General features: G+C 40.7%; 2 protein-coding genes and 1 long non-coding RNA gene across 4 annotated transcripts in view; 2 read left to right on the top strand and 1 right to left on the bottom strand.

Annotated features, from left to right (window-relative positions):
• LOC133508023 (uncharacterized) overlaps positions 1 to 12,071 on the bottom strand; it is a 29,481-nt gene extending 17,410 nt beyond the window's left edge. Inside the window, exon 1 of the long non-coding RNA XR_009796961.1 lies at positions 12,006 to 12,071. This is a non-coding gene — a long non-coding RNA (uncharacterized LOC133508023). The remainder of the gene's footprint in view (positions 1 to 12,005) is intronic.
• hrh1 (histamine receptor H1) lies at positions 711 to 9,990 on the top strand. The gene is made up of 2 exons (XM_061833698.1): positions 711 to 748; positions 7,594 to 9,990. Exon 2 carries the CDS (start codon positions 7,762 to 7,764, stop codon positions 9,376 to 9,378), a length of 1,617 nt encoding a protein of 538 aa, XP_061689682.1. The 5' UTR covers positions 711 to 748; positions 7,594 to 7,761; the 3' UTR covers positions 9,379 to 9,990.
• The window catches only part of atg7 (ATG7 autophagy related 7 homolog (S. cerevisiae)), a 49,592-nt gene continuing 34,062 nt past the window's right edge, over positions 12,065 to 27,594 (top strand). Inside the window, exons 1-15 of one of the 2 annotated variants that reach the window (XM_061833696.1) lie at positions 12,065 to 12,483; positions 13,365 to 13,533; positions 14,608 to 14,662; positions 15,449 to 15,566; positions 15,658 to 15,735; positions 15,821 to 15,937; positions 17,018 to 17,164; positions 17,741 to 17,829; positions 18,847 to 18,968; positions 19,569 to 19,659; positions 20,567 to 20,711; positions 20,795 to 20,953; positions 22,591 to 22,785; positions 24,448 to 24,672; positions 26,785 to 26,900. In XM_061833696.1, the coding sequence (XP_061689680.1) occupies positions 13,380 to 13,533; positions 14,608 to 14,662; positions 15,449 to 15,566; positions 15,658 to 15,735; positions 15,821 to 15,937; positions 17,018 to 17,164; positions 17,741 to 17,829; positions 18,847 to 18,968; positions 19,569 to 19,659; positions 20,567 to 20,711; positions 20,795 to 20,953; positions 22,591 to 22,785; positions 24,448 to 24,672; positions 26,785 to 26,900 (1,811 nt within the window). In that variant the 5' untranslated portion in view covers positions 12,065 to 12,483; positions 13,365 to 13,379. Of the gene's footprint in view, positions 12,559 to 13,364; positions 13,534 to 14,607; positions 14,663 to 15,448; positions 15,567 to 15,657; positions 15,736 to 15,820; positions 15,938 to 17,017; positions 17,165 to 17,740; positions 17,830 to 18,846; positions 18,969 to 19,568; positions 19,660 to 20,566; positions 20,712 to 20,794; positions 20,954 to 22,590; positions 22,786 to 24,447; positions 24,673 to 26,784; positions 26,901 to 27,594 lie in introns of both variants that reach the window. The other variant, XM_061833697.1, reaches the window with a different exon arrangement.

Below are 27,594 nucleotides of genomic sequence, written 5' to 3'. Positions count from 1 at the left end.
TTGAGCATAATCATGATATTTATGAAAGGAATGTATAGACACACGCAGAAGAATGGAATGTTTTTCCATCAGATGGATGCTGCACAATTAATTGTGTAACCACTGGTTAACGCAACAGAACAATAGATTCATGTTCAACTCTATAGTCCCACGATTACGCACTGAGCAGTTAAATCCGTCAGTCAGTTGAGTCGAGAGGATCATTATTTCAGTATGCATACGTAATTTTTTTGACATTTGTGTTTGGTGGTGTGACGTGATTTTTTTTTTTTTTTTTCTCATGTAAAATATGACTCAAAGGATATGGGAGACAGCAGCAAACCAACTCGCTGCCCTTCAGGTAAGCAATTTTTTATTTCTTTAAAGAGTGGATCGGGGGAGAATAATCTATTCCATCAGAGTCCTAAATTCGCTTTTTAAATATAGAAATCATAGAGAATAGGAAATGAAAAGTAGTGTAATCCTTTGATTAGATAGCAAGCATTACCAACTAATGTCCTTGCATGTCTGGATTTGCTGAGTCCCCCCCCCCCCCCCACTCCCCGAAGAATGGAAGACGCGCAATGTTATATTCGCCAACCTTTCGTCTTCGTTTCACTTCGGCACCGGGTGACGACCTCATCACTTTCGCAGGAGGCGACGACATTTGTGAATGAGAGCGCGCGCGACTCCATCAAGTGTTGCGAGCGTGAGTGCGCATTTTTGGTCACGCGCTATGCTGGAATACATTTTGGAACATTTCCGTCTGGTAAGAACCAAACCTTCTGTTTTCCCCCTCGTGGGCTCACAAACATGCGTAAACTCTTACTTAGCAGCGTCCTCGCGTGTGTTTTTGGGGACTTATTCGGATCCCAGTCAAAGAGTGTGCGCGTATTTGTTTATTTTTTGTTTCTTTTGCGTGCGTAAAAGTTTAAGTACAGCCAAAACAGACGGTGTAAACCGCGAAATCAAAGCCTTAATCATTCTCCTTTATGATTCTTAAATGATGGCGAGTCTGCGAAGAGGACAAGAGATGTGCGCTCGTTAGAACGCTTCCGCTGATGGCTAATGATATTAGAGAGCCAACAATGGTCATTAAGCACATTTTTATTAGGGCAAGCTGCAGGTGCTTGTGGAACGGAAAATGCTCCTAACATATTATTGACTTCTGAATTCAGAACTATTACATTGAATGCATTGTCTAAATTGTTTTATGTGGGACGAGCTCGCAATTTGATGGGTTCAGTGAGGTGAATCCGACTACAACAGCTTTTTATCGAGCAATCTAGATGTTTACAAGAACAATAGCAACCTCGAAATGAATACATCATTTATTTAACACTGAAGAATCAGCGGATGACTCACGTCTCTCTCTTAAGTGCTGCACTGAACAACACTTTCCAGTGTCGTTATTATCGTCCTGTCGCCAAGAGTGTTTTCGACGCCGGTGACGAAACATACAGAATGGTATACAGGGTTTATTCTTTGCGTTCAACCGTGAATATATTTCCAACCATTAAAAAAAAAAATCATTTATCCAGTCCCTTGCGAACACAAGCACGCAATGGTACGCAGTTACTCTTTGTTCACAAAAATAAACTTGGGATAATGAGCCACATGCTGCTTCACCTACTAAACTGTACCGGAGCAGTCTATCAATGTACATATTTTGTTATAGACTGGGGGTTCTCAGTTTACCATGGTACCAATATACAAATGTTTTGTGGTTATGATAAAAACCCAGTGAGCTCGTTTGCACTGCAGCGTGAGAGTGCATTGTCACACGACACAAGACGACATGCTCTGTGAATGTACTGCCAACATTTGGAAATACTTATGACACATTATCAAAACAAAAGGATCAAATAATATCAACGTTGCTGAGGATGTCACAATTTTCATTTCGAAGTTGATATTGTGGTGTATTGTATATGGTTTACCGGTTAATGTGCATTCACATTCATTGTTTGAATGGGGTGCAGAGCTTCTTGATTAATTTCATTTGCATGTGGTCCCATCCATCCATCCATCCATCCATCCATCCATCCATCCATCCATTTTCTTTGCATCTTATCCTCACGAGGGTCGCAGGGAGTGCTGGAGCCTATCCCAGCTGTCACCGGGCAGGAGGCAGACTACACCCTGGACTGGTTGCCAGCCAATCGCAGGGCACATCGAGACAAACAGTCGCACTCACAATCACACCTAGGGGCAATTTAGAGTGTCCAATTAATGTTGCATGCTTTTGGGATGTGGGAGGAAACCAGAGTGCCCGGAGAAAACCCACGCAGGCACGGGGAGAACATGCAAACTCCACAGAGGAGGAGCTGTGCTTGAACACTTACCTCGGAACTCTGAGGCCAACGCTTTCAAGCTGAATCAACATGCCGCCTAATTGCAAATAATAATCGATAGTATCATTATCACCATTTTTGTATCTTATTCTATTTATTATTTTTATTTTATTATTTTATTCTCATTTATGAGGGATGGACTTCATTCCTTAAAACTGCATATGTTGGTCCTAAGGTGTCAATAATTTAAGAGAGCAAAATGTTAAATGCTAAACAGTTAGTAATCATGATTAGCATTAGCATGCTAGCGATTCCCTTCCACCCATTTTCCAAGTTACTTATTCACAGTTAAGGTCAAAATAAAAAAAAAAAAAATTAAAAAAAACAATAAAAAAAGAAAATTCAAAACGGGCTGGGCACAATCACAATATTTACAAAGTTGTTGCATAGGCCAATTCTTGAATTACACTCGGGTTATGTAAACCGGGGCCCTCAGAGTGTAAATCAATGCCGAGAAGGAGCAATGTACAATATAAGTAACTACCTTGATTAATGTGTGCATACAACCACACTGAATGAGATCTCATCTATATGTTGATGAATGGTGTCATTCGCCGCCATGGAAAGAAAACAGATGGCTCAGTCAGTGGCGATCCAGAAATCAGAACATGTCGGGGTGATAAACAGGCCCATCCGCCACCTGAGACAAACTGCCAAGAACTCCAACCAAGGTTGAGCAATCATAACTTGGATAGGAACCAAAGTCTACATTAGTTGTACTTTACGCCAGTGGATGAGTGGCACTGAGCAGGTGTGGGCATACTTTGTGCCTCTCAACTCGGTGCCTGTATATTGGGGTTTTTATCCAGGTGTATGAAAGGGTAGCCTCATTCAGACTTCAAATAAAGGAAAAGGTTCTCACTGTTGTTTGTGCCAGTGCACAAAAAACTGTGGAGGTGCATGATTGGGAGGAATGCCCCACCCTCACCCCCGAGCAGAATCTGAGTGATCTTCCGTTATTGGACTTCTGTGCTCGTCATGGATTGTCCCAAACAAACACCATGTTCAGACATAAGGGTGCCCACACGTACACCCGACACCACAGCATCCTAGGCTGCAGTTTGATACTTGACTTTGTGGTCATATCATCGGACTTGTAGCCGCATGTGTTGGAGACTCGGGTGAAGAGAAGGGCAGAGCTGTCAACCGATAGCCACTTGGTGGTAAGTTGGCCCTTTTGGTGGCGGAAGATGCTCGTCCGACCTGGCAGACCAGAAATAATTTGAGGTTCTATTGGGAACATCTGGAAGTCCCCTGCCAGAAGGAGTGTTAACTCCCACCTCTGATAGAACCTTTCCCTTGTGGACAATCCAATCCAAGTGGAACATGTTCCATGCCTCTGTTGCTGAGGTGGCAGTCAGGAGGTGTGGCCACTGTGTCTGCTGCGGTGACAATTCACAAACCCAACGGTGGACACCAGCAGTAAGGGATTCTTTCAAGCTGAAACAGGAGTCCTATTAAACCTTTTCGGCCTGTGGGACTTCAGGAGTAGCTGATGGGTACCGGCTGGCCAAGCGGAACGCAGCTTTGGTGGTCACTGAGGCAGGGACTCAAGGGTGCGAGGGGTTTGGTGAGGCCATGGAGAATGACCTCTGGATGGAGTCAAGGAAATTCTGGTCCATGATCCGGTATCTCAGTGCACTGCTCCTCTGCATTGAGAGCAGCCAAATGAGGTTACTCGAGTGTCTGATTAGGATGCGTCCCAGACACCTCGCTGGTGATGTGTTTTGGGCATATCTCATTGTAAGTAGACCCCAAGAAAAATCCAGAACACACTGTAGAGACTACATTTCTCAGTTGGCCTGGGAACCCGTCGGGATTTACCCGGAAGAGCTGGACGAAGTGGCTGGAGACAAGGAAGTCTAGGCTTTCCCTCCGTGAGCTGCTGCCTCTCAGATAAGTGGAGGAAAATGGATGAATGGATTGTTATTGTAATTCACCTCAAATCAAACTGGACTTTAAAATATAACCGTTGACTGTTTTGGAGAAAGGAAGAGAAACAAAAGCAATCAAGACAGACTCTTGCCCTAAAAATATAAACATTAGAACATAAAGTCAAGATTGTTAAGTGATTATATTTCAGTCTAATTGCTGTTAAATATGTAGTGACTATATATATAATGCAGGATCATGTTTGATATTCTGAAGGGAATTATTTCACAAATTTTTCTCACATGGTTTGGGAGGTGTTTGATGTTTTGATTAGCAACAGAGTTCACATGGGCTGAACAGTTTGATGTCTGCAATTTAAGCTTGTGAAGTTAATATCTGCGATAATTACCGTTAAAACCTTTGTTTTCCTGATGGGAAAAAGGGAGGTGGAAGGCATTGAGTGGAACAATCCACCCGCCAATTTATTGTCATGGTCCTGAAAAGGCCAAATGACGCACTCCAGTTTACAGAGGGAGAGATGCCTATAAAAGCAATGTACGGAATACACACGTGACGCACGCATAAACGCATGCATGCACGCATGCACGCACGCACACACACACACACACGTGTACACACTCTTGCCTCTATGGCAACGGGTACAAACCCATTTCAATCTTCTCCCTGAGGAATAAATACATCAGACAGTCAGGACAAGAGCGTGTCCACTGAAATGTTTTTGACATACAGGCATCTTTGCTGTGATATGCAAATTTACGCAAGCTGCGGACATTCTGCTGTGGAATTCTATGAATGCAAATGGGTTCAAGCCGGCATAAACATGCCATTAGTGTCTGAGTTTCTCCAATCACAGTTTGTGTGCTGACTGCATTTGCCACCCTCTCTGTGAGTGTGTGTGCGCCGTTGTGTGTGTGCGCGTGTGTGTGAGTGAGTGAGTGTTGAAGATAGCCAGCTGGACAGCGAAAAACAAAGCGCAAGGAAGTTAAGTTAGTTACATGAAGTGTTAAGTCACATTAACGTTCCTGAACAACAGACTCAAGTTACGTGTTTGACCCAGATTGATTAGAAAGCAACTGGATATTGTTTCATAAATAAAACAAATAAAAGGATGCATCATTGAACACTGCATGGATTAAACACTCCCCAAAATTATTTGTGCCTATTCAGTCTGGTTGAAAAAAGATTACATTTGTTTCAGACGTTTGACCCTACTCAATGTTTCACTTCTGAGAATTAAATATCAAAGCAGTCTTTAATATCATTTAAGGATGCAGATGAGATCACGATACCTTTTGGTCTCTGGTCAAGTTTGAACCCCTGTCCCCCTCCCCCAAAGTTTTAGGTGCACTCAAACCAAATGCTTACAAATGATGGAATCTACTCATGAAGTGGCATCTTTCAGTTCAGTTCTCAATGATTTGGTGATTTTCATGGCAGGTTGTCTTCGGCGGAATGCTCATAGCTGAGTCGCCAATGGAGTTAGCGTGAGAACAGAAGCCGTGCAACCACTCAATAAGGTTGTCACCAACAGTCAGAAACTCTTAAAAGGCTAAACTTTTTGGTATGGACATTCCTTTGGTAAATAGGAATTTGGTATGTTATTTTCTGATGAGGTAAATTTGGGCTTCCAAAATAAGTATTACAATGTTGTCTTATATTAAGAACGGTAAGGTATAAGGTAATTTCAATGTTCGCTGATGAGATGCAGTGAAAGAAGGGAGCAATTGGAGGAACAATTAGAAAGATGGAAGCATGCACTGGAAAGGAGAGGACTGAAGATTTGCCGAAGTAATACAGAATATATGTGCATGAATGAGAGGGGTGGAGGGGGAACAGTGAGGCTCCAGGGAGAAGAGATAGCGAGGGTGGACGACTTAAAATACGTGGGGTCAACATTCCAGAGCAATGGTGAGTGTGGTAAGGAACTGACGAAATGGGTCCAAGCAGGTTGAAACAGCTGGCGGAAGGTGTCTGGTGTGTTATGTGACAGAAGAGTCTCTGCTAGGATGATGGGCAAAGTTTATAAAACAGTTGCGAGGCCGGCCATGATGTACAGATTAGAGACGGTGCCACTGAAGAGGGAATGGGAAGCAGAACTGGAGGTGGGAGGAATGAAAATGTTGAGGTTCTCGCTCGGAGTGAGCAGGTTGGGTAGGATTAGAGATGAGCTCATTAGAGGGACAGCCAAAGTTGGATACTTTGGAGACAAGGTTGGAGAGTGCAGAATTTGATGTTTTGGACATGTCCAGAGGCGAGAGAGTGAGTATATTGGCAGAATGGTGCTGAGGATGGAGCTGCCAGGCAAAAGAGCGAAAGGAAGACCAAAGAAAAGGTTGATGGATGTTGTGAGGGACAGTGGGTGTTAAGAGAGGAAGATGCACGAGATAGGCTTAGATGGAAAAAGATGACACGCTGTGGTGACCCCAATGGCACAGGCCGTAAGGTCAACAAGAAGAAGGTATAAGGTGATCGAGTGGAGAATCATCACTTCTTCTCTATAGGTGTTTTATATTGTTTCTGTTCTCTCAAGCTTCTTTGAGTAGAGACGGGCAATATCATGGATGGGCTGTTGCTTAAAATATTGCTGTCGTAAAGCGGTATGGCTAACATCCTTTTGTCAAAGTTTTTCAGAGTAACAGTAGATGGGTTAAAGTGTGCTTCTATTTCTAAACTCTTTTAGAAAGAGAACAGCCTTTCGTCAAAGTATTTCTGTCATCTAACTCAGATATGGAAGGAAAGTTTCAAAACAAAAAATACAATCCCAAAAGGCTTTGAGGGATTGAGTCAAGACCAAGACATGGTTCTGACCCGTATGACATTTTATAGAAATCTACAAAATGCTACTTTTCTCATAAATGGTCATTTAGGTCAAAATTATAAAGTCTACTGATGAAGAACTGTAGTTCTGGCAGTTTAGGTCTTAATTGGTTTAAATGCAATTGATTCAGAGATTATAACACCCAAAATTGGTCTCCATGATTAAGCCAGGTAATATCGCCAAATACATACTACCAAACACCATCGATGTGGTTGGAACAGTGCTTAGACGTGGTAGGTTTTGCAACCTGTGACAAATGACATGGAAAACATTTGTACTGTACTGAAGGAACCAAACCATAATGGAATAAGGAAAAAAAAATCAGTTATCTTCGTTTGGAAATGTCACAGATCACATCGCTGGTTTAGTATAAATTGTAACTCAATGGGATCATATGCTCTGGGTGCAGTGATCTTTCTGCCAAAGTCAACTGGGATAGGATAAAATCAAATATTATTGTCTTGTTAAGAAAATGAATGGAAAGCCATCGACATCTGAAGGGCTTAAATTACTGCCAATCTGACTTGTTTTCTCTTTTATGTCTTCCAGATATAAACAAATCAAACAATGGACTATCGATTGGGACCACAATGATAATCATCTTTCACAAGAGATCCCTGTTTTTGTTGCACCAATAGAGGCTCTGTGCGCACATATTTGGGCCCACCGCTGTGTTTACCACCATGGAACTGGATCGATAGTCATTAATTTCGTAGGATGGAATCTGCGCTGTCGCTCTCCACGGTCCATCTGCACCTGAATACAAACAGGTACGATAACAGCAGTGGTTGCAAGAGCTGGGGCAGCCACCCGGATGATTCCATCGTCACGCCAGTCAATCAGACATTCCCAGTTTATGCCCGACTGTACAGCGCCCTGCTAGGTGTATCTCTCGGCTTCCTCTCCCTCCTCACTATCATAATGAACCTGCTCGTTCTTTACGCTGTGAAAAGAGAGAAGAGCTTGCACACAGTCGGTAATCTGTATGTCGTAAGCCTCTCGGTGGCCGATCTCATCGTCGGCACCACTGTGATGCCACTCAACTTGATGTATCTGCTGGAGGATGAATGGAAGTTGGGCAGGGCTGTCTGTCAATTTTGGCTGATTATGGATTATGTGGCGAGTACAGCATCAATTTTTAGCTTGTTTATACTCTGTTTGGATCGGTACCGGTCTGTCAGACAGCCACTGAAGTATCTGAAGTATCGAACGAGAGGGAAAGCAAGCATAATGATATCTGGAGCCTGGTTGCTGTCAATGTTGTGGATTTTCCCTATTTTAGGATGGAGGTTCTTCACCCATGTAGAGCTTAAACCTGAAGAAGAAAAAAAGTGTGACACCGATTTCCGCTTCGTCACATGGTTTAAAGTTATTACTGCTGTCTTCAATTTCTATGTACCCTCTGTTTTGATGCTTTGGTTTTACACACACATCTACTTGGCAGTAAGGCAACATCTGCGAGACAGAGAGAGGATTATTCACCCAACAGATTCATTTGAGGAAAAGGACAATCAGGAAAATGCCCGCTCATCGAAAAACTCCAAATCTCCCGAAAAGGAAAGTGAGGTTCCTGTTAAACTTTTAAAAAGGCAGGTTGACCAAAATCTTGTAGACCAGACTTATTCTCTCGAGGAATTCAATAAAACCAAAAGTTCTCTTTCTAGATCACACCGAAAAATTGGTGCACAGTGTCCAGAACAACATTTGCTTGATATGAAAACAAAAGAATACAGAGCGACGACAAAACCAGGAAGGAACTCCTTATCCCCTCAAGAGAAGAGTCCGGACGCTGCCGTTCCAATAAGTCCATCTTCCTTTCAACCAGAAAGTGTCGGTTCAGAAGGAAACCGACAATCATCTTTGAAAGAATGTCACATCACAGTGCCAAACACGGTAAGAGGCGCTTGCAATATCAGACAGGTGGAGAGGTCCTCGTCTCTGCTTTGCAACAATGACGATCCTAGCCGATCTGTGCCCTGCTCTAAGGTGGATGATGACGCCGAGCTGGACCCAGCAAAGGAGGGTTCTCTGAGGCAGACATGGCAAAGATTTATCGAAAACTCCCGTGAGAGACTCCACAGCCTGAGGATTCACAAGGAGCACAAGGCGGCCAGGCAATTGGGATTCATCATTGCAGCTTTCCTGCTGTGTTGGATACCGTACTTTATAGCCTTCATGGTTACGGCATTCTGTAGAGACTGTGTGCACCACGACCTGCACATGTTCACCATATGGCTCGGTTACATCAACTCGACCCTTAACCCATTTATATACCCGCTGTGCAATAGGAATTTTAAACAAGTCTTCAAAAATATTCTGCACATAAATTTGTGACAGTGGGGCAGTAATTCCAGCACCAGGCCAATGATCATTCACGTGGTGTATTGTGGATCCAGTAACCATTTGTGCATCTGAAACGATTTTAAAATTTTAAAAACACAAGTCCTAGATTGAAACTGTCACTGTATGAGTTAAAGATTTAGGACAGAAAGACAACGCTAACAACTTTACAGAGCAGCAGCTCTTATTGTATGTTTGGGACATTGCAGTTTGTTTCATTTAGATAGTGTCTATAACTAACTAACTTGGGATTTTGGGGTAGCCACTTTCCCTGGACTCCACTAAATCCAGCCCTGCTAAGGATAAGAAAAATGCAAATGGAGGTTGCCGAGGTTTAAGGTCAGACCTCTTTGTCTCTTTGTGGTTTCTCTGCCATTCATAATTTTCAACTGAACTTTGAAGTGAAGTCAAAGCAATGCCGCAATTCCTGTTCCATAACTTAATAGAGCTTTGTTGGATCCCTGCTGCTGCTGGCCATGATGCATTTACCTGCATGCTTTCAGATGCCAAATTGATGCTCTGCACGTATTAAATGCAAGTCCATCAGCCACTTGTGACCATGAGGTTTCAGGTTTTACAGTACATTATGTTTTACATGGGCCTCCTTCTCACATTTGAGGTTATATGCTGTTCAATGCAGGTCTGCGTGTAAAGGAACTGTCTTTTCAAATATACATATTTTGTGGGTCATTTTTGCTATTCCTATTGTTATTTTGTTTCAGATTGAGACTGATTTCATGCTATTGCTAATAAAGTGAGCAGAAACACAACATCTTGGGTGAAACAAAAGAAAAACTTGTTTATTGAAATGAATACCTATAGAATCTGGGAGTGTTTGAATTCCATTGTGTGAGTTCTTAAATTAAGTAATAAACACATTAAAACAAATACAGTAAACAATACAGCCATGTTTATGTGGCACATCACATTTCCTTATTTTAGTCTCATTACAATTCTTTCTAGGTCTTTTAAAAAGTTGTATGAAATTTGTGCAGATTGAATATTTGGATTGCAGAATGCTCCATCAGGCTCAATTAAAGCGTGTTATCATTGTATTGCATTAAAAAAGGACAGTCTGATATTGCTGGCAGTCAGCGGTGTGGTGGAAGTAAGCAAAAGGGATGAGCAAAGGGTGGTGAGGGGGATAATTCAAACAGCACTTTTCTGCAATTGGAGCAAATTATGCAGTCATTAGGCAGTATAAATTGACCAGTCGTGGGATAATTCTGATACAACAATAATTGTGCAAATGGTTGGAAATCCTCAGCACGTCAGTGGCCAGTGGGGATCAACAGCAGTTTTGGAATCATTACAGTGTGGCGGAGCTACAACAATGAGTATGGCAATGATGTCACAACAGTGATGTTCAAATTCAAATTGAAGGTGTTCAAATGTCTGGACACAAATAGACAAATAATATCAATAGGAACTCATGGAGAAATTGGGAAAGAATCTTTTCTGAGATTGGGGTGCACTATGGTCTCTATTACATTACTTTTTAAGTTTCAGATTTCAATATTAAATTACAGTTTCACTTGCAGTTTTTTCTAAATTGGACGTTCCATAATAAATGGCCCGTGAGCGCATGTGATCCAGCTACAAACCAATATGGCTGTTTTGACAGCAACCTGTGAAACAATTTTTCAACTTTTATTCTTATTTTGAAAACGATTTTTATCCATTATCAGACTCATTCACTGAATTTTGAGGAGACAAAGCCCAGTCAAACGATTTTATGATGTTTTTCAAATCTATATCCCAGAATTGATTCGATACTTTTCTATATTTCTGCCAAACTGGCAAAAAATGGTCAACAAACCTTTTGGAACCAATAGCTAGCCAGATCGCTTGTGATGTTACTGTGACCCGTTATGACGCAACCCCTCCAAAATTCATCCATCCATCCATTTTCTTAGCCACTTATCCTCACAGGGGTTGCGGGGAGTCCTGGAGCCTATCTCAGCTGCCAACGGGCAGGAGGCATGGTACACCCTGGACTGGTTGCCAGCCAATCACAGGGCACATAGAGCCAAAACGTCGCACTCGCAATCATACCTCAGGGCAATTTAAAGTGTCCAATTAATGTTGCATGTTTTTGGATGTGGGTGGAAAACAGAGTGCCCGGAGAAAACCCACGCAGGCACGGGGAGAACATGCAAACACCACACAAACAGGGCCGGGACATAACCCTGGACCTCAGAACTTTGAGGCCAAGTACAGCTGCACCACCGTGCTGCCCTTCAAAAATTGCTTTCATAATTTTTTTCATCAGAAGTATGTACTATGCACACAAATGCACTATTGTCCCACATAGTAACCACAATTACTTAACTTAAATCAACATATTTATATGTTTTTTGTTTCTATGTTTTGTGACCTTTGCATTGATGCTAGTCTGTTGAAAAATAGCTTAGATTAAGAGGTCACCAGTGACACAATCACAAATTGGGGCGATTTTAAAGTGTAACAATTTTCTTAAATTGTTAAAAGTAAGTGTTATAAAATATATTTTAGAAAGTAGCGTGTAAATAAATCAATTTTTTTCTTTTTTTTTTAAATACACAACTACAATTTACGTTATATTTCAGACATGTACTTTTAGGACAGTCCCTAAATCTTACCTCGTCCTGCCGTGACTTCCAAACTTCCTGGATTCTTTTCATTTTAAAACCACTCCTTCCGGAAATTTGGACACCACAGCGTTTCTTCACAACGATGTTTCATTTCAAGACTTTAAATGACGGTAGTACTGCAGTATAACCTTTTCCAGAGTCTAATTCATTGACTCGCACTACAGTCAGTGAACGCGTTTACACAGTGTAGCGTGTGCAAATATTCTGTTCACAATGAAAAAGACAAGGACTTACAGCTTTTTGTCAGTGTTCTCTTTCTTCGTCGTTTGTGCATTCGTGTTTACATTTTTGTTTTTTGTGTTTTACTCAATGTGGTACGCACCGTAAGTAAGCTCAGCCACCTTTTATTGCCCCCCCCAAAGAAAAAAAAACCTCAGTTGCTGTCAAGAAATACCCATGGTGCACCGCTCCGTGAGGGCTTGTGCAATCACGTGATCAAGGCAACGCGGAAGTAAGGATCTTCCAAGTGAGTAAATTCAACCCGGGTACCAATTTTGACAACGTTCCTTGGCTGCTTTTGACATACGGACGTTTGACGAATGTAGGGAAGTTTTATTTCCTTAACCGTGCTACACCCGTTGACGAACGCTAATACACACATTTATTTAGGGGACGTTGGCTAAATGTAGATGGAAAAAAATCCTCCAAAATCTTTGTTGGCGTTTGACAGCTCTCAGTAAAACCTCACCATCATTGATTTGATGCGCATAAGCAACGGGTCTGCTAAGGGATAACACTAAATGCACATAAAATGTGTTTACTTTAATATTTGAATAAGTAAATTAATTCCCGAGCTAATGTTCTTTTTTTGAGTACATTAATGACCAAAAAAAAAAAAACTCATCAGGGTAATAAATGTTCTTAAGCACTGTCATTAAAATCCATGCTGCCTTTGTATGTTATCATTAGTTCATGTACAGTATGATGATATTATTTATACCTTTTAGACCAATTAAATCTTGCTGTCAACAAATATTTTGTAAAATAATTTTTTCTCACGTGTAAGCCACCCGAGATGGGTTTCCGGATCACCCGAAAACTTAATCAGGACACGGCCAATAGAAAGTGGATGGATGGCTATCCTGGATATATTTTTGGGCAACAAATCATCCATTATTTTGGAGATACAGTCCCGTAATGCTGTCACCTTACCCCCTGTATTTCAATTGGACTGTCACTATATGAATAAATTTCTTGCTATTGTTATCGTAGTAATAAAACTACTGTATACTGGAACTAAACTCAAGAAAATAAGACATTCCATCAGGCAAACAATCACATATATATCAAGATATCTGTCCCTTTTTGAATATAGGAATACTGAATTTGTATCGACTTTTTCTGAAGCCATCCACAGTCTTGATGGCGGCGTCCACCTCTGCAGACCTCAAGCTGCAGTTTGCACCTTTCAGCAGTGCGCTGGAGGCAGGCTTCTGGCATCAACTCACGCAGAGGAAACTCAATGACTACAGGCTGGACGAGAGCCCCAAATGCATCAAAGGATACTACTACAATGGTGAGATACAAAATATTGGAGCCTATTTTCCTCTGTGTCAATCAAAACGTGCAATCAGGGGCGGATAGTTTCACGAGCAGCTCGACCTGTCACAAAGAGCCCACAGTGTTAGGCACAACTGGATAACATAAATCTTTCTATCTACCCATTTGACGATACTAAAATAGGTCTGATATTAAATCATGTGGCCAACTTTGTCATTTTGATAAATGCTGTGATACTGGCTTGGAGGTAACGCCCAGCTGCGACCCACGGCAAAAACAATTACCAGCATTCTTACTTTGTTTCATTTGTTTTATGTCTTTGGCCTCAAAGTGTTATTTCATAAAAATATTTGCTGTACTTCAGACTTTATAGTGCGTTACCTGACAATAACCTGAACCTGACAATAGGGTAATGTTAAATGTTGAGGTTCTCGCTCGGAGTGAGCAGGTTGGATAGGATTATAAATGAGCAATTAGAGGGACAGCCAAAATTGGATGTTTTGGAGACAAGGTTAGAGAGAGCAGACTTCAGTGGTGTGGACATGTCCAGAGGCAAGAGAGTGAGTATATTGGTAGAAGGGTGCTAAGGATGGACCTGCCAGGCAAACAAGCGAGAGGAAGACCAAAGAAAAGGTGGATGGATGTGGTGAGCGAGGACATGAAGACTGTGGGTGTTACAGAGGAAGATGCGCGAGATAGGCTTAGATGGAAAAAGATGACACGCTGTTGCGACCCCTAACGGGACAAGCCGAAAGGAAAAGAAGAAGCAGCATTGGTTGGTGTTAAACAGTGGCATGCTCCGACTTCTACAAGAATGTAACTCCCATCTTACTCCGAGGGGGAGGGGCAGTGCCTTCAATGAGTCAGGATTTTCCCCCTCAGAATGGGCTACATTCTGTTGGGCGGGTAAAAAAAAAGTGAAAAGTGTGCTGTAATTCTTGATCATGACTGTGTGTGTGTGTGTGTGTGTGTGTGTGTGTGTGTGTTTGACAGCAGCATTTATTTAGAGACCTGAGATGTTAATTAGATTGTGGAAGAAATGAATGAATAATGCCTCAAAATAACCCCTCGTCATTTATATTCCATATAGGTGATCCAGTTGGTTTGCCCACCCGTCTGACCTTGGAGTTCCGTGCATTTGATGTGTAAGTCGGAGGACTTTTCTTTCATCCCAAAAGAGCCAGATGGCAAGATTTGAACAGATGAAGAGGGGTCCAAATTTTCAACGAAATGTGTTTTGACTGTGATTGACAGTCAAATGGGCTTCACAGCAGATGGCAATGTCATTTTTGCTTTGACCAAAAGTGTCATGTGAGTCCACTTCCTCATCGGGTGATTTCGAAACTTGCAGCCACAATCAGTGTCACAATGGAATTCCTATCACAATAATTTACTTTGCACGAGCACGGTAGATAAGTTTGTGTGCCTAATGATTTTCTATTTTTAGATTTATTACGGGTGCAACAATAAATATTTAATGAAATATAGTTAAAAACAGGGTGGCACGGTGGTCAGCTGGTAAAGCTTTGGTCTCACAGTTCTGAGGTCTCGGGGTCGATCCCAGCCCCACCTGTGTGGAGTTTGCATGTCCTCCCCATGCCTGCGTGGGTTTTCTCCCGCCACTCCGGATATTGTTATTGAAGATACATACAATAGATTAAGCTCCGATAACATCAAACGTTTGAGTTTACACTTACTTGTTAGACAGAATTCACAGGGTCAATTAAAAAAATGGCCAAGCTTGTAAATCCCAATTAGCTGTTTGACTGACAAACTACCTTACTAACCAAATAGCCTTATAAGAGGGAATTGCATTTAAAAAAAGCACTGGAAGGTTTATGTACAACCGAATTACACACTTAATCACAGCATATCAGTAAACCGTAATGCAGAACTCATAAATGTTATTTTTGTCTTTTTTTTGACACCAGAGATGGCTCAGCCCCGGCCCATTGCTGCGGGGCTGTTGGAAAACTGTACAACACCAACACACTTGATGCCTTTAAGAGCACTGACAAGAAGGCTCTCCTGGACAAAGAGTCCAAAGAGGTGAAAACACTGTACATAAGATGTGCAGCAATTGCAGTGGCATGAACCAGTAATTACATTTTGGAAAACCTTGACCCTTGTTCTTCATTAGCTTTGGGATGCCATGCGGTCCGGAGATGCGCTCACAGACCCAAGCGTCCTCTGTAGGTTTATTCTGCTGACCTTTGCGGTATGTGCCAGCAGCATTGCGTAACACTGCACATGAAAATGACATACGTTGACATACAGTACATTTTTTTCTGAAATTCCTCCAGGATTTAAAGAAGTATCATTTCTACTACTGGTTCTGCTTCCCTGCTCTCTGTTTCCCAGAAGGGATAAAGATCCTAAAGAAGCCTTCTGTTCTGGAAACGGTTTTCACAGCAAAACAGGTTTCTACGATTAAATTTGTATGTCTAACACATTAGCATAAGATGGGTGTTTTTTTTTTTTTGTTTGTTTTGTTTTTTTTAATTTTTGTATGATTCTCGTGCTCAAATTCCATAAGATGCCGAAATATTATGTGTGCTGCTGTAAGTTTCTTGTTGTGTGCTTAACATTACACTTAATTTTTGCCATTACTGGTGACCTTCTGCAGTGGTGTCACAATAACAGAGCATGTAGCAAAACGTTATCAACATTATTTAACATCCCATGTGTTATTATTTTGTTGCAAAATGCTGAAGAAGAGTAAGTCTCAACTTTGTTTAGTGTAAACTATTTAAATTCTGGCAGCATGGAGGCGCAACTGGTTCGAGTGTTGGCCTCACAGTTTGAGGACCAGGTTTCAAAACCCGGTCCCACCTGTGTGGAGTTTGCATGTTCTCCCCATGCATGCAATGGTTTTCTCCGGGCACTCCAGTATCCTCCCGCATCCCAAAAACGTACATTAATTGAACACTCTAAATTGACCCCAAGTGTGATTGTGAGTGTGACTGTTGTCTGTCTCTGTGTGTCCTGCGTTTGGCTGGCAACCAGTTCAGGGTGTACTCCGGCTCTTGGCCGATGATAGCTGGGATAGGCTCTTGCACTCTCGTGACCCATGTGAGGATAAGTGGCTCAGAAATTGGATGTATGGATATTTATATCCTCAAATTGGTTCATAATAATCTTTCAGATCATGTGTAATGTAACATCATCTAGTAGTCACCAAATTAAATGTCAATCGGTGTCTTCCAATGACATAAAAATGTCACTGAGGCATCTGGCAGTGCAGTACAACCTCATTGTTTTTAATAACCCCAAAAAATAAAGAAATCAATAATGGTACAGCGCCTCTCCGGATGGGATAATACATCACATTTCAATATGCTTTGATACAAGATGAATATAAGATGTTTAATAAGTTATTCATGGTTACCCTTTTCAGTCTGCATTGCTATATAGCAACAGGGGTGTTCATTAGCTCTCACCACCATACGTGGAAAGAAGTTTTCTCATTTATTTATCGCCTCTAATTGTCTCTGTCTCAGATCGCAGCCTTGCAGGAGGCCTATGATGGCCTGTGCATCAAAGGCGGAACCACTTCAGTTCCCTATTTCCTCATGAAGTACACAGATGATGCCGTTCAGTTAGCCGCATTAGCAAAGTGGGCGACGTTCTTTCCCGGTGATCAAAAGGTTTGTGTTACATTTTTCTTTTATTCCTATCAGCAATATGTAGTAATTCTGATTGAAATAATTCATATCGGATCTCAGTTCGTCATCACGTGTTGTGATCTGTTCCGTTGTTTACATCTGCAACGACAGTCGTTAAGTCACAGATCATGAACTCCTATGCAAAAGTGATTAGCTGTTAAAAAAAAAAAAAAAACTATTATGACAGAGGTATAAAAAGTAAACTGCATTAAAAGGTAAAAAGATTGGACCCAGGGCGAATCTTAGTAAAAGTATTGGGACAAGCTGGAGTCCGCTTACTTCATGTGACCTGTTAAGGCTGGTTCTTCTTTGAGAACAAGAGTGACGAAATTAGCCAAATATAAAAGGGATGTGCATACATCTTATGATGCCATTTCGGAGGATGATGTACCATCTTTCAAAGTAATACAAAAAGGAAAAAGCAAAACGCAGCTAAAAGTAATCCTTCAATGTATAATGAGTTGTGGTCGAGGTACAGTATCGTAGGAAGAGTCTTAGTTACAAGCCGTCATCCTAACTTTGACAACTATGCGTAAAATTAATAATGTTTTCATCTAGGTCACCGTGGGTGTGTATGATCCGTGTACTCTGTCTCAACATCCAGGATGGCCTTTGAGAAATCTACTGGTCCTCTTGGCCAGCCAGCGGTAAACACTCAACTCTTGTGTTTGTGTGTGTGTGTGTGTGTGTGTGTGTGTCTGTCTGAAACAAAGAGTTAATTCATTCCTAACTCAAGTAAGATTTTTTCATTTTTAACTGTCTTGCGAATTAAGAGATGTTAATCACTGTGTAATCCAGTTAAAATAAAATACAATAAAATATCTTGGCCTTTTAAGATGCTACTAATAACTATTGTTTTATAGGTATTGCTGGAAGTAATTGAGGTTCTGTAGTTTATAAGAAGTGCTTATGCTAGCATTTGCTTAGTTTAGAGTTTTTTTCACCTTGACCCGCTGGGGTCGCCACAGCTTGACATCTCAGATGAACGCTCATATTTGTTTGGCACAGTTTTTACGCTGGATGCCCTTTCTGACGCAACCCCTCTTGGGGAGTGGAGGCCCCAGTGTGATACAAACCCACAATACCTGGTTTACCAAACCAATGCCGTAACCACTGCGCTATCTAATTAATTGTATTGGTTTTATTGTATTGACTAGACCCTTTCCAATTTCTGGTTCTATGATCAGAGTTTTAGCTCCGTTTTCGACCTGATTTGGTAGTTTCGCAGATCAAGCCCAACCATATTTTGTCGGGAACGACACAACAACGTCTTGCGGTGTGATCTAACCCATGACCAATTATGTGGCCCTACGATGCAAAAATGAAAGTCTGGCTTTATTTTTTTCATGTTCCATATAGTGTGATTATATAAATGACAACATTGTCATAGTGCCTTGACGTTAAGTATTGAGTATTACCTCCCTTGCTTGCCCTGTCAGCGTTTATTCATATGAGCAAAGTGATCTTTACCGAAGCTTTAGAGCATGAATTGACCAAACGGCAGTACCATATAAGGGAAAATACAATGCTATGGCAACTCGTTTGGATATCTCTAATTTGTCTATGTGTACTGTGTGTGAGGGGAAAAAGTTCAATGTTTTCACACTTGTGAATGATAATTCATATTGTATACATATTAATTTTGCATTTGTTTTGTGTGTTAGGGATGCAAAGGCGGACACGGTGGAGGTGCTATGTTTCAGGGACCGAACCCTGCAGGGAAGCCGTTCCATTCAGCATAGTGTCATTTTTCAGGTCAAACTACCTGAACTCCCATTGGACTTAGGTAACCATTTTTGGGGATGGAAAAGAGGAAGAAGAGGGTGGTTGTCTTTGTGTATCTTTTAATTAATATGACCTGTCTGCCGTGCTTGCCTTTTTTAGGGAACCATTATTAGAATTAGAATCATTATGCATTTGTTTTTATCTTTCTGCATAGCTTATCAGATATAGACACCATCCTGCTTTAATTTATTTTTTCAGGTGATTTTTTTTTTATTTTTTTTTTTTTCTTTTTAAGCATCTGTGGGGTCAGTCATGTCTTAACTCAAATGAACCCTTCATTGTGTTTGAATTTCCGCTTCTCTTCCTTCATGTCTGTTGAATAAGGGATGAAGTCTGATGAAATGATAATAGAGTTTGGGGAACGATGGGGTACTGTTATCTGTGCAGCTTTTTGATGAGTTCATATGAGGCATTTTCTTTTACCTCATCTGCCCCTCTTTATAAAAGCTTAATAATCGACTCAAATGCACTGCCCTCGCCTGTGACAAAGCTGCATAATGAAATGAAAGTCTAATTAACATTTCCCATTTCAGCTTTTGTTTTTCAGGTGTACAAGTACATCTTTTGTTTTACCTTTTTTTTATATTGTTGTTGTCCGCAGCTTGTCCAAAGAGTGTCGGTTGGGAGAAGAATGCCAAGGGGGTGATGGGACCCCGAATGGTCAACCTCAGTGAATGCATGGACCCCAAGAGGTAATGCAAAACAAACACCCCCTAGAATATAATAGAGATCAGGACTCTGGGGAGGCTGAATAGTTGTGATATGACCACCTGATCTGGTCCCTGCTCACTGTGGTCTCAATGCCAGTGGACTACAATTGCAAAAAATGAACAAAGGTGCTTAGTTTTTATATAATAGGGGGGAGGGAGCTCATGTGTCTGTTGACACTGGATGCTGTTTTAGCTATGCCCTGAAAAAAGTCAGGAAAACTGAAATGCTGAAAAACACACAATTGAGTACTACACAGTTCAGTCGTTTCAAACGTATAATGTTTTGATAAACCAATCTCTGAATTCACAACATTAACTAAAATAGAACCCATTGGTTTTTGTTGAGAAGCACACACTGTTAGTTAATCCTAATTTGTACATGGATTGTTTGTTGTTTATCTTTTGAGTTTGATATAGTGGTTTTGTATAGTGGACTGATGCTTGTGAGAAAGGAAAGAGGGAATGAATGGAGAAACATCACACTCTTCTTCTTTTTCTTTCGGATTAGGGGGCACCACAGCGTGTCATCTTTTTTCATCTAAGCCTATCTCGTGCATCCTCCTCTCTAACACCCACTGTCCTCACGTCCTCCCTCACAACATCCATCAACCTTTTCTTTGGTCTTCCTCTCGCTCTTTTGCCTGGCAGCTCCATCCTCGGCACCCTTCTACCAATATACTCACTCTCACCTCTGGACATGTCAGTAGGGGTAAATAACTTGCTTAAACCACAATTCCTGACATGGGCAGATTATAAAAGATGTATTTGGTTATGTAATGCGAGATGAAGATGTGTCGAACAGAAGTTAAAAATAATTTTCCCCATCATACCAAATGCCTTCTGTTGATCTTAGCAAAAATCACTAAATTGTGTCAGGTGTCTCTTCCAGGCTTGCAGAGTCATCGGTCGATCTTAACCTGAAACTGATGCGATGGAGACTAGTCCCTTCACTGGACCTGGACAAGGTGGTCAGCACCAAATGTCTTCTGCTGGGAGCTGGGACCCTGGGCTGCAATGTGGCGAGAACTCTGATGGTGAGATGGAAACGGACTGAAAGGGTAAAAGAAAAGAAAGGGGAAAAAAAGGGACCAAGTGGATTTCTTCTTTTCTTATGTAGGGATGGGGAGTGAGACACATCACCTTTGTGGACAATGCAAAGATCTCCTACTCCAATCCGGTGCGGCAGCCTCTTTATGAGTTTGAAGACTGTCTCGGGGGAGGGAAAGCCAAAGCCATCGCCGCTGTTGACCGACTTACCAAAATTTTTCCTGGTGTGGTGAGTACGGTCAACATATCATTGATAAATGTAAGGAAAACGATGGATGGCCAAAGTATGGAGAAAGAAACATAGTAGAGGTTATGTCATGGCGTTGACTTGCTTGGCTACTCACTACTCTAATACTTTTGCTCACTTGAGAAGTGGGTGGCTTCAAACAAAATCTCCTCTGTCCCCCGTTAACACATTTAAAGGTGAATACAACCATGAAATAAACGCTAGAAGAGTGAGCTTTTGTTTCGTATTCATCTTTTGATCTGAAACTCAAATGTCTTCAGTTTACAACAAAAACAAGGGAATTCACCTTGCCATTTCAATACTTATGGAGGGGACTGTATACAATCCTACAGTGTTCACGCTGCACATTCGCCACCTTGCCAACGGCCTAATGAAAGGATGTGGCGACGCGACTATTGCTCACATTCGTCATGCTGGTGAATCAAAATTGCCCACTTCAAAAGCCCCTCCGGATGGAAGTTAAGTTGAACGCTCTCGTTCTACTGTGTGTTAACAGTGTTAGTGGTTTAGTTTTCTCCTGCATCGTAACATGTTTCAATTTGTCACCAAGTGCGGTGTCGGGAGAGCTTCCGTCCAACCGCTGCTCACTAAACAGACAAGCTCACGGGGTCCCACAGCTCTGGGGAGCGGCGGGTCAGAGAAGATAAGATCCGATGCCAATCGGTGCCTAATATCTTGCGTCAAAGTGAGATTGAAGTTCAAGGCTCAACCGTTTTTTCACTCGGGAAAGAGTGGATGACTTGGTTAGAGTGGCATTTCTTCTTGTTAAGGTCTCACTGCTTATTTTTATATATTTCGGCCCATCTTTTGTCTGTCGCCACAATAGCATATATTCTGTGACATTTCATTTTGCCGACTTGTGTAGCCACAGGTTAATATAAAGTGGCAAAGTCATACATGATTTTGACGGTGTGGTTAATGAGCTCAGGTTCCTACTATGATATTTTCGATTAATGCTTGTGGTGAATGTTAAGTGGAGGCATTCAGGACAGTAGTTTTGTGGTTTCATTTAGCACAGTTTTCCTGTCTAAGGGTTTGTATGTTAAAAATCCGATAGAAGATTCCGCATTTGGTGTATTGTGTTTAACGGACACAGCCAGAGAGCTATTACCGGTACGTCAATTCACGAAAACCATGTTGGGATGCTGATTGACTTCAAATTGTTCTAAATTAAAAACAATTTTCACCATGAGAAATCATCAAAATTGTCACCTGCTGATCCGTAAAGGCTAAAGAGGGAACAGTAAGGTGTTTTCAAAGTCACACTTTATCTTGGTGGCAAATTTTAGCAAAGGAAGGTATGGAATTGTTAAGACTCGTTAATTATTATTGCTCATCGCAGTAAGTTGCATATAGCATTCAGAGGTTATCAACATACTTTTATCACTGGTTTCACAAGAAACACACACAAAAAACAATGAGTTTGAGGGTAAAAGTATAATTTATTTAAATACAAATTTATTTTTAATCACGTGACTGTAGTAGCTATGTCCAATTGAAATTTCCTGCAATGCTTGTGAGGATAAGCAGCATGGAAAATAGGTGGAAGGACTAAAACAACTTGTGAGATGTCTGTTGACTTTGCCTCTTCCTCAATCTTCCTTCTATCGTCCTGTCAGAACGCAGAGGGCTTCAACATGAGCATTCCCATGCCGGGCCACCCGGTGAATTTCTCCCAAGGCACTCTGGCCCAGGCTCAGAGAGACGTGGAGCAGCTGGAGAAGCTCATCTCAGAACATGATGTGGTCTTCTTACTAATGGACACAAGAGAGAGCCGCTGGCTGCCCACCGTGATTGCGGGTAGTAAGAGGAAGGTAAGCATGTAACATTGTGTTTAACTTCATGACAGATGTACTGCTGGTGGCTTGGTTTCATGTCCACATACTCCATGCGACCCCTAATCTGATAAAACACTTAACAAGACCTTTTCTTCAACAAATTTCTGTCTCAGAAACATTCACTTTTAGCCTTCGTCCATTTGTCAAGAACATCGATTTCAAAATGTTCGGTAATTATCAGCAGGTCTTTTTGTGCATTGCGTTCTACCCGCCCATCCTTCATGAGGGACAAAGCCTTCACCCACTCTGCTCTGTCCATCTTTGGATCACAATGCCCCGTAAACTCTGAAACACACACCCATTCACCCTCTTAACCAAACTCAAGACACCCCAATAGCAGACTGCCTACTTACTTTGTTTCCCATATCATTTGCCATTTTAATTTATATTTTATGACGTTATTTTTATTGTATTGCTTGATTTCCTTCAACTGTGTTTAAGGTGGCTTTGAGTGGCTTCAGAGGCAATTATTATTTGGCTCCCAATGAAACGTCACCGCTGTATTTGATAATTCGACAGCGAAAGAAAAGATTACATATTAGTGAAGGGAATATTCTTTCTTTGTCGTCGAGTATCAAACTCAAATGGGCAATAGGGAATAAACCCAGATTTAAATTGAATTGCTTGCTGTAACAAGCCATGTGTTAATTAATAACGTGTGTTTGTGTGTGTGTGTGTGTGTGTGTATATATAATGTGTGTGTATAACATATAGATGAGATAAGCTGCTCAGAAAATTGTGTATGTGTGTGTGTGTATATATATATATATATAATATATATATATATATACACACACCCATCTATTTTCTGATCTGCTTATCTTCACGAGGGTCGCAGGAGTGCTAGAGCCTATCCCAGCTGTCATCGGGCACGAGGCAGGTTACACCCTGAATTGTTCACCCTGTTCAGCCTGAACTCAAACTTGTTCACACAGTTCTTTCAAAATTTAAGGAAGATGCAGATTACAGAACCATTCAGGACTGGAAAAAGAGTTCAAATAAATAAATGCTCCCCAATGATGAAAAATTCGCTGTCCGAAATTCAACTGGCTAAAATTCGCTGTCTGAAATTCAACGTCTAAATTCTGTGTCAAACAGGCAGGGTTACTTCAGGTCAGAGACATTAGAAAAGGATGTCAGAACCCAATACCCAGCCAGTCTAGTTATGCTTTCTTAGTATGTGACATCATGTGACTTCGAAAGCAGTTCAGACATCCTTTGCTAATGTCTGTGACATGAAGTAACCCTGCCTGTTTTACACTGAATTTAGACGTTGAATTTCAGACAGCGAATTTTAGCCAGTTAATTTTCAGACAGCGCATTTTAGCTAGTTGAATTTTAGGAGACTGAAAATATTGCATTTGAATTTTGAAAGGTTGATTTTATTTTATTTTTTTCTTTTTTTTTTACATGGTGAATTTGTTAACATTGAAAAGTTAAACTGAAATACAGATATTGAAAATATTGTCACTTTGAAATAACTGAATTTTAAAATGTATTCAAAATATGCATAGAAAAATAGTAGCATTTTTAATTCAAATCCTAGTGGCACATATTTACTTCCATAGTATGCAAAGCTCTCACCACAACTGTACATTCCAAGCGGTTTCACAACTTCTCATCTCTCCCTTTTGGTAGTTGGTGATCAACGCTGCTCTGGGCTTCGACACATTTGTGGTCATGCGCCATGGCCTGAAGAAAGCCAGACAAAATGCATGCGGTGACGTAGACTCCTCCCCTTCCTGTTCATCTGGATCCTCTTCCTCCTCCACGCCATCCGGCTCGGGGTCCTCTATGTTCTCAAACATTCCTGGACACAAGCTAGGCTGCTATTTCTGCAACGACGTTGTGGCACCGGGAGATGTAGGAACTCACTCTACATACCATATATAAAACTCATTTGACTCATCGGGGGTCCTTTTAAAGGTCCTATGCCATCAATCTTTACTTAAAGTATTTTTCATAATCTTTGATGTCCTTTTACATGGTTTGTGACGTAGTTTGGGTTGAAAAAGCCCAGAAAGTCCTGTTTCAAGGTACTGTACTTGGTCTTAAATGTCTGGTATCATGCCATACTTTACGAAATGGGCCAGAACACGGCTCAATTCTGGTTTGTAAATACTATCTAATTCCTAATAAATTGAAGCCATTATCTCCTCAAGCCCTCTGCATTTGGCAGATAATGTACGCTTTGTACAAGATGCAGCTGTGTTGTCACCCAGAAAAAAATTAGCTTGATAAGTGGGAGCGTCACAAGAATAATGTTAAATTTTAATGCCACAAATACATGGAAATATGAGCCAGTCAATTTGCAAGGGTTATGTGTTTGGTTTTTGCTTTTAATCAACAAACCGCATAAATTAAACAAGATCCCTGACTAATTTTGACTTATGCATAAAACAGTAGAAAAAATTATATTCTGACAGCATGGTACCTTTAAATGTCCCTATTTACTCTGTCCTGAATGAAAAAATTGTCATCTCCTCAAAAACTTGCTGGAAAGGATTTTTTTTTTTCTTCCCTCAATTCATTTCAGTATTGAACGATAACTTGAGACAAGTGTTTTGAGTTCCGAGCAAGATCATGGAACAAATGGCACTCATTAGTCAAGGCACCACTGAGTCTTGATCTTTGTTCACTTCAACGAGTCAGTTTTTAAAAAAAACTGGTTTAGTGTGAAATCTTCATACAAAATTGATGATATACATAGATTATATTTAGGGCACACAAACAGAAGGACACGTATGAATGTCTTCTGGGAAATTCAACGTACATCCATTCAACACAGGCAAAATACCTTGGGGGAAACAATGGAAAAAAAAATGTCTCTAGAAATCTCCAAACTCAGTGTAGCAGCTAAAGACCTTAATGGTAATAATAATCGTCAATAAAAGCTGTTGGCAATCACGAGATGACTCTTTTACAAATCTCCTGTAGCTTGAAAGAGAAATTATTTTAATCCTCAATGCCCATTGATCTTGTGACAGGCAGCTATTTTATTCAAAACATAACTGCATTTTTTAATTATGAATTTGCCAGCCTAGACCTAGTATGACATTAAGCAACTCCTAAAAATGTTTCCCTGTGCAGGCTTATTATGAGGTTATAGCCTTTCAAAAAAATAGCACCCATTGTGAAGTTGAATTAATTTTTTTCTGACAAAAAACTGAGCACTGCAGTATTTCTTTTTTACTGATTTAATGTGAAGGGCTGCTTGTCTGATATACATTTCTGAGGCCGCTTCAGGTTCAAGTGATAATAAAGTGATTACGTTTCAGTTACTGATTTGGTCCGTAACATAAGAAATTAGCAAAAATGTTAATTATTGTTTTCCAAAGTAAAAGCAGATATTTGCAAATGCCTTTTTTGGGGGGGATCTAACACCAAGATAATCAGTCTGCTTTCATGGAGGACTCCAGAAATCCAAGACATTTATTTTTGAGAGACTGAAATCAGATGAATTGAACAATTTTAAGTCCAACAAGAGCTCTTCACCATTAATTAACAAAATGGTTGTCAATTAGATCGATAATTTGTAATTGTTAATGATTAATTGTTGCTCTTCCATCAACAGCTATCATAGGAAATCCAAATGTAAGATATTTTTAGAACAGGCCTGCTGGTTACTTGGGCCTCGAAATCTTCATTACAGTAATCGGATGATATCTCTCGTGCGGGTGCACACGTGTCCATGTGTGAGCAAGTGTGCCATGAACTATTATTTTAATCTTATCAGTTATTTCTATTATGCATGGTGCCAGTCGTCATTCATAACTTGTAAGGAAAGTGTACCTTAAGGATCAAACCACAAAGACATGCCACACATTGTGGACTTTAGCTACCAGTTGGGCTCAAGTACAAACATATAGGTCAAGACATTTGCAGTTGAGGGGAAATAAAACATTTTTGAAAAAAAAAAGTTTTAATCTCAGCGGTTAATCTTTCACAATTGTAAATTTTTTTGTGTGTGAACAGTCAACTCGGGATCGGACTCTGGACCAACAGTGCACTGTAAGCCGACCGGGCCTGGCCATGATTGCTGGCGCCTTGGCTGTAGAGATGATGGTGTCTATTCTGCAGCACAGTGAAGGGTGAGGACAGTTACCATGGCAACATTATCCTGACTGAGTTGAAAGCGACGGTGGTTGTGTATAAATCAAAGCGTGTTCAACATCTAAATGTTAACCCCCTCCAAAAAAATCCTCCTTTCATCCAGATAAAGGAATGTATTTAATATTTGTTGCCGTGTTATTTTACCTTAATTTATATGTTTTATGTATGCGGGTGGTCGAATTTTTGAAAGATTGTCAAGTGTTGTGATTCCCCACAAGGTAGAGCAACTCCACTTTAACTTATACAAGCCAAACGAGTGTCAACATTGGGCAGCAAATACACTGACATACTGACCAATGAAAAATTAAAGCAGTTCATAAAATATTATTTTGAACCAAGTAGGGTAAATTTAGCCTTTCTGTACTCTGGCACTCTTATATATTGAAAGGCTTGAGAAAAGAGATCAAGAAGATGTCACCATGGTTGTTGCAATGATGCAAAAAAAAAAAAAAACTCAGGTTTTTTGTTGTTCATCAGCTGTGTGAGGTTCCCCAATATGTATTAAATTACCTTAATTGATCTTAAAAAATAATACATGAACCCCACATCTGCTGTTGAAAGGTCTTATTACCTCGTTTTCCAAGTTTGTCAAAGCTGTAATCCCTGTAAAAACAAGTTTTATAAGTTATAGAATATCAAAAATATTAACCCAAAAATATTCAATTTGTCCAT

The sequence above is a fragment of the Syngnathoides biaculeatus genome, chromosome 10, assembly GCF_019802595.1.
Source record: "Syngnathoides biaculeatus isolate LvHL_M chromosome 10, ASM1980259v1, whole genome shotgun sequence".
NCBI classification, from domain to species: Eukaryota; Metazoa; Chordata; class Actinopteri; order Syngnathiformes; family Syngnathidae; genus Syngnathoides; species Syngnathoides biaculeatus.
The sequence above is the reverse complement of the archived record's forward strand: the minus strand, read 5'-3'. Positions and strand labels throughout refer to the sequence as shown.

Coding starts and splice junctions, on each gene's coding strand:
- hrh1 (XM_061833698.1), top strand. CDS start 7,762: ATGGAATCTGCGCTGTCGCTCTCCACGGTCCATCTGCACCTGAATACA.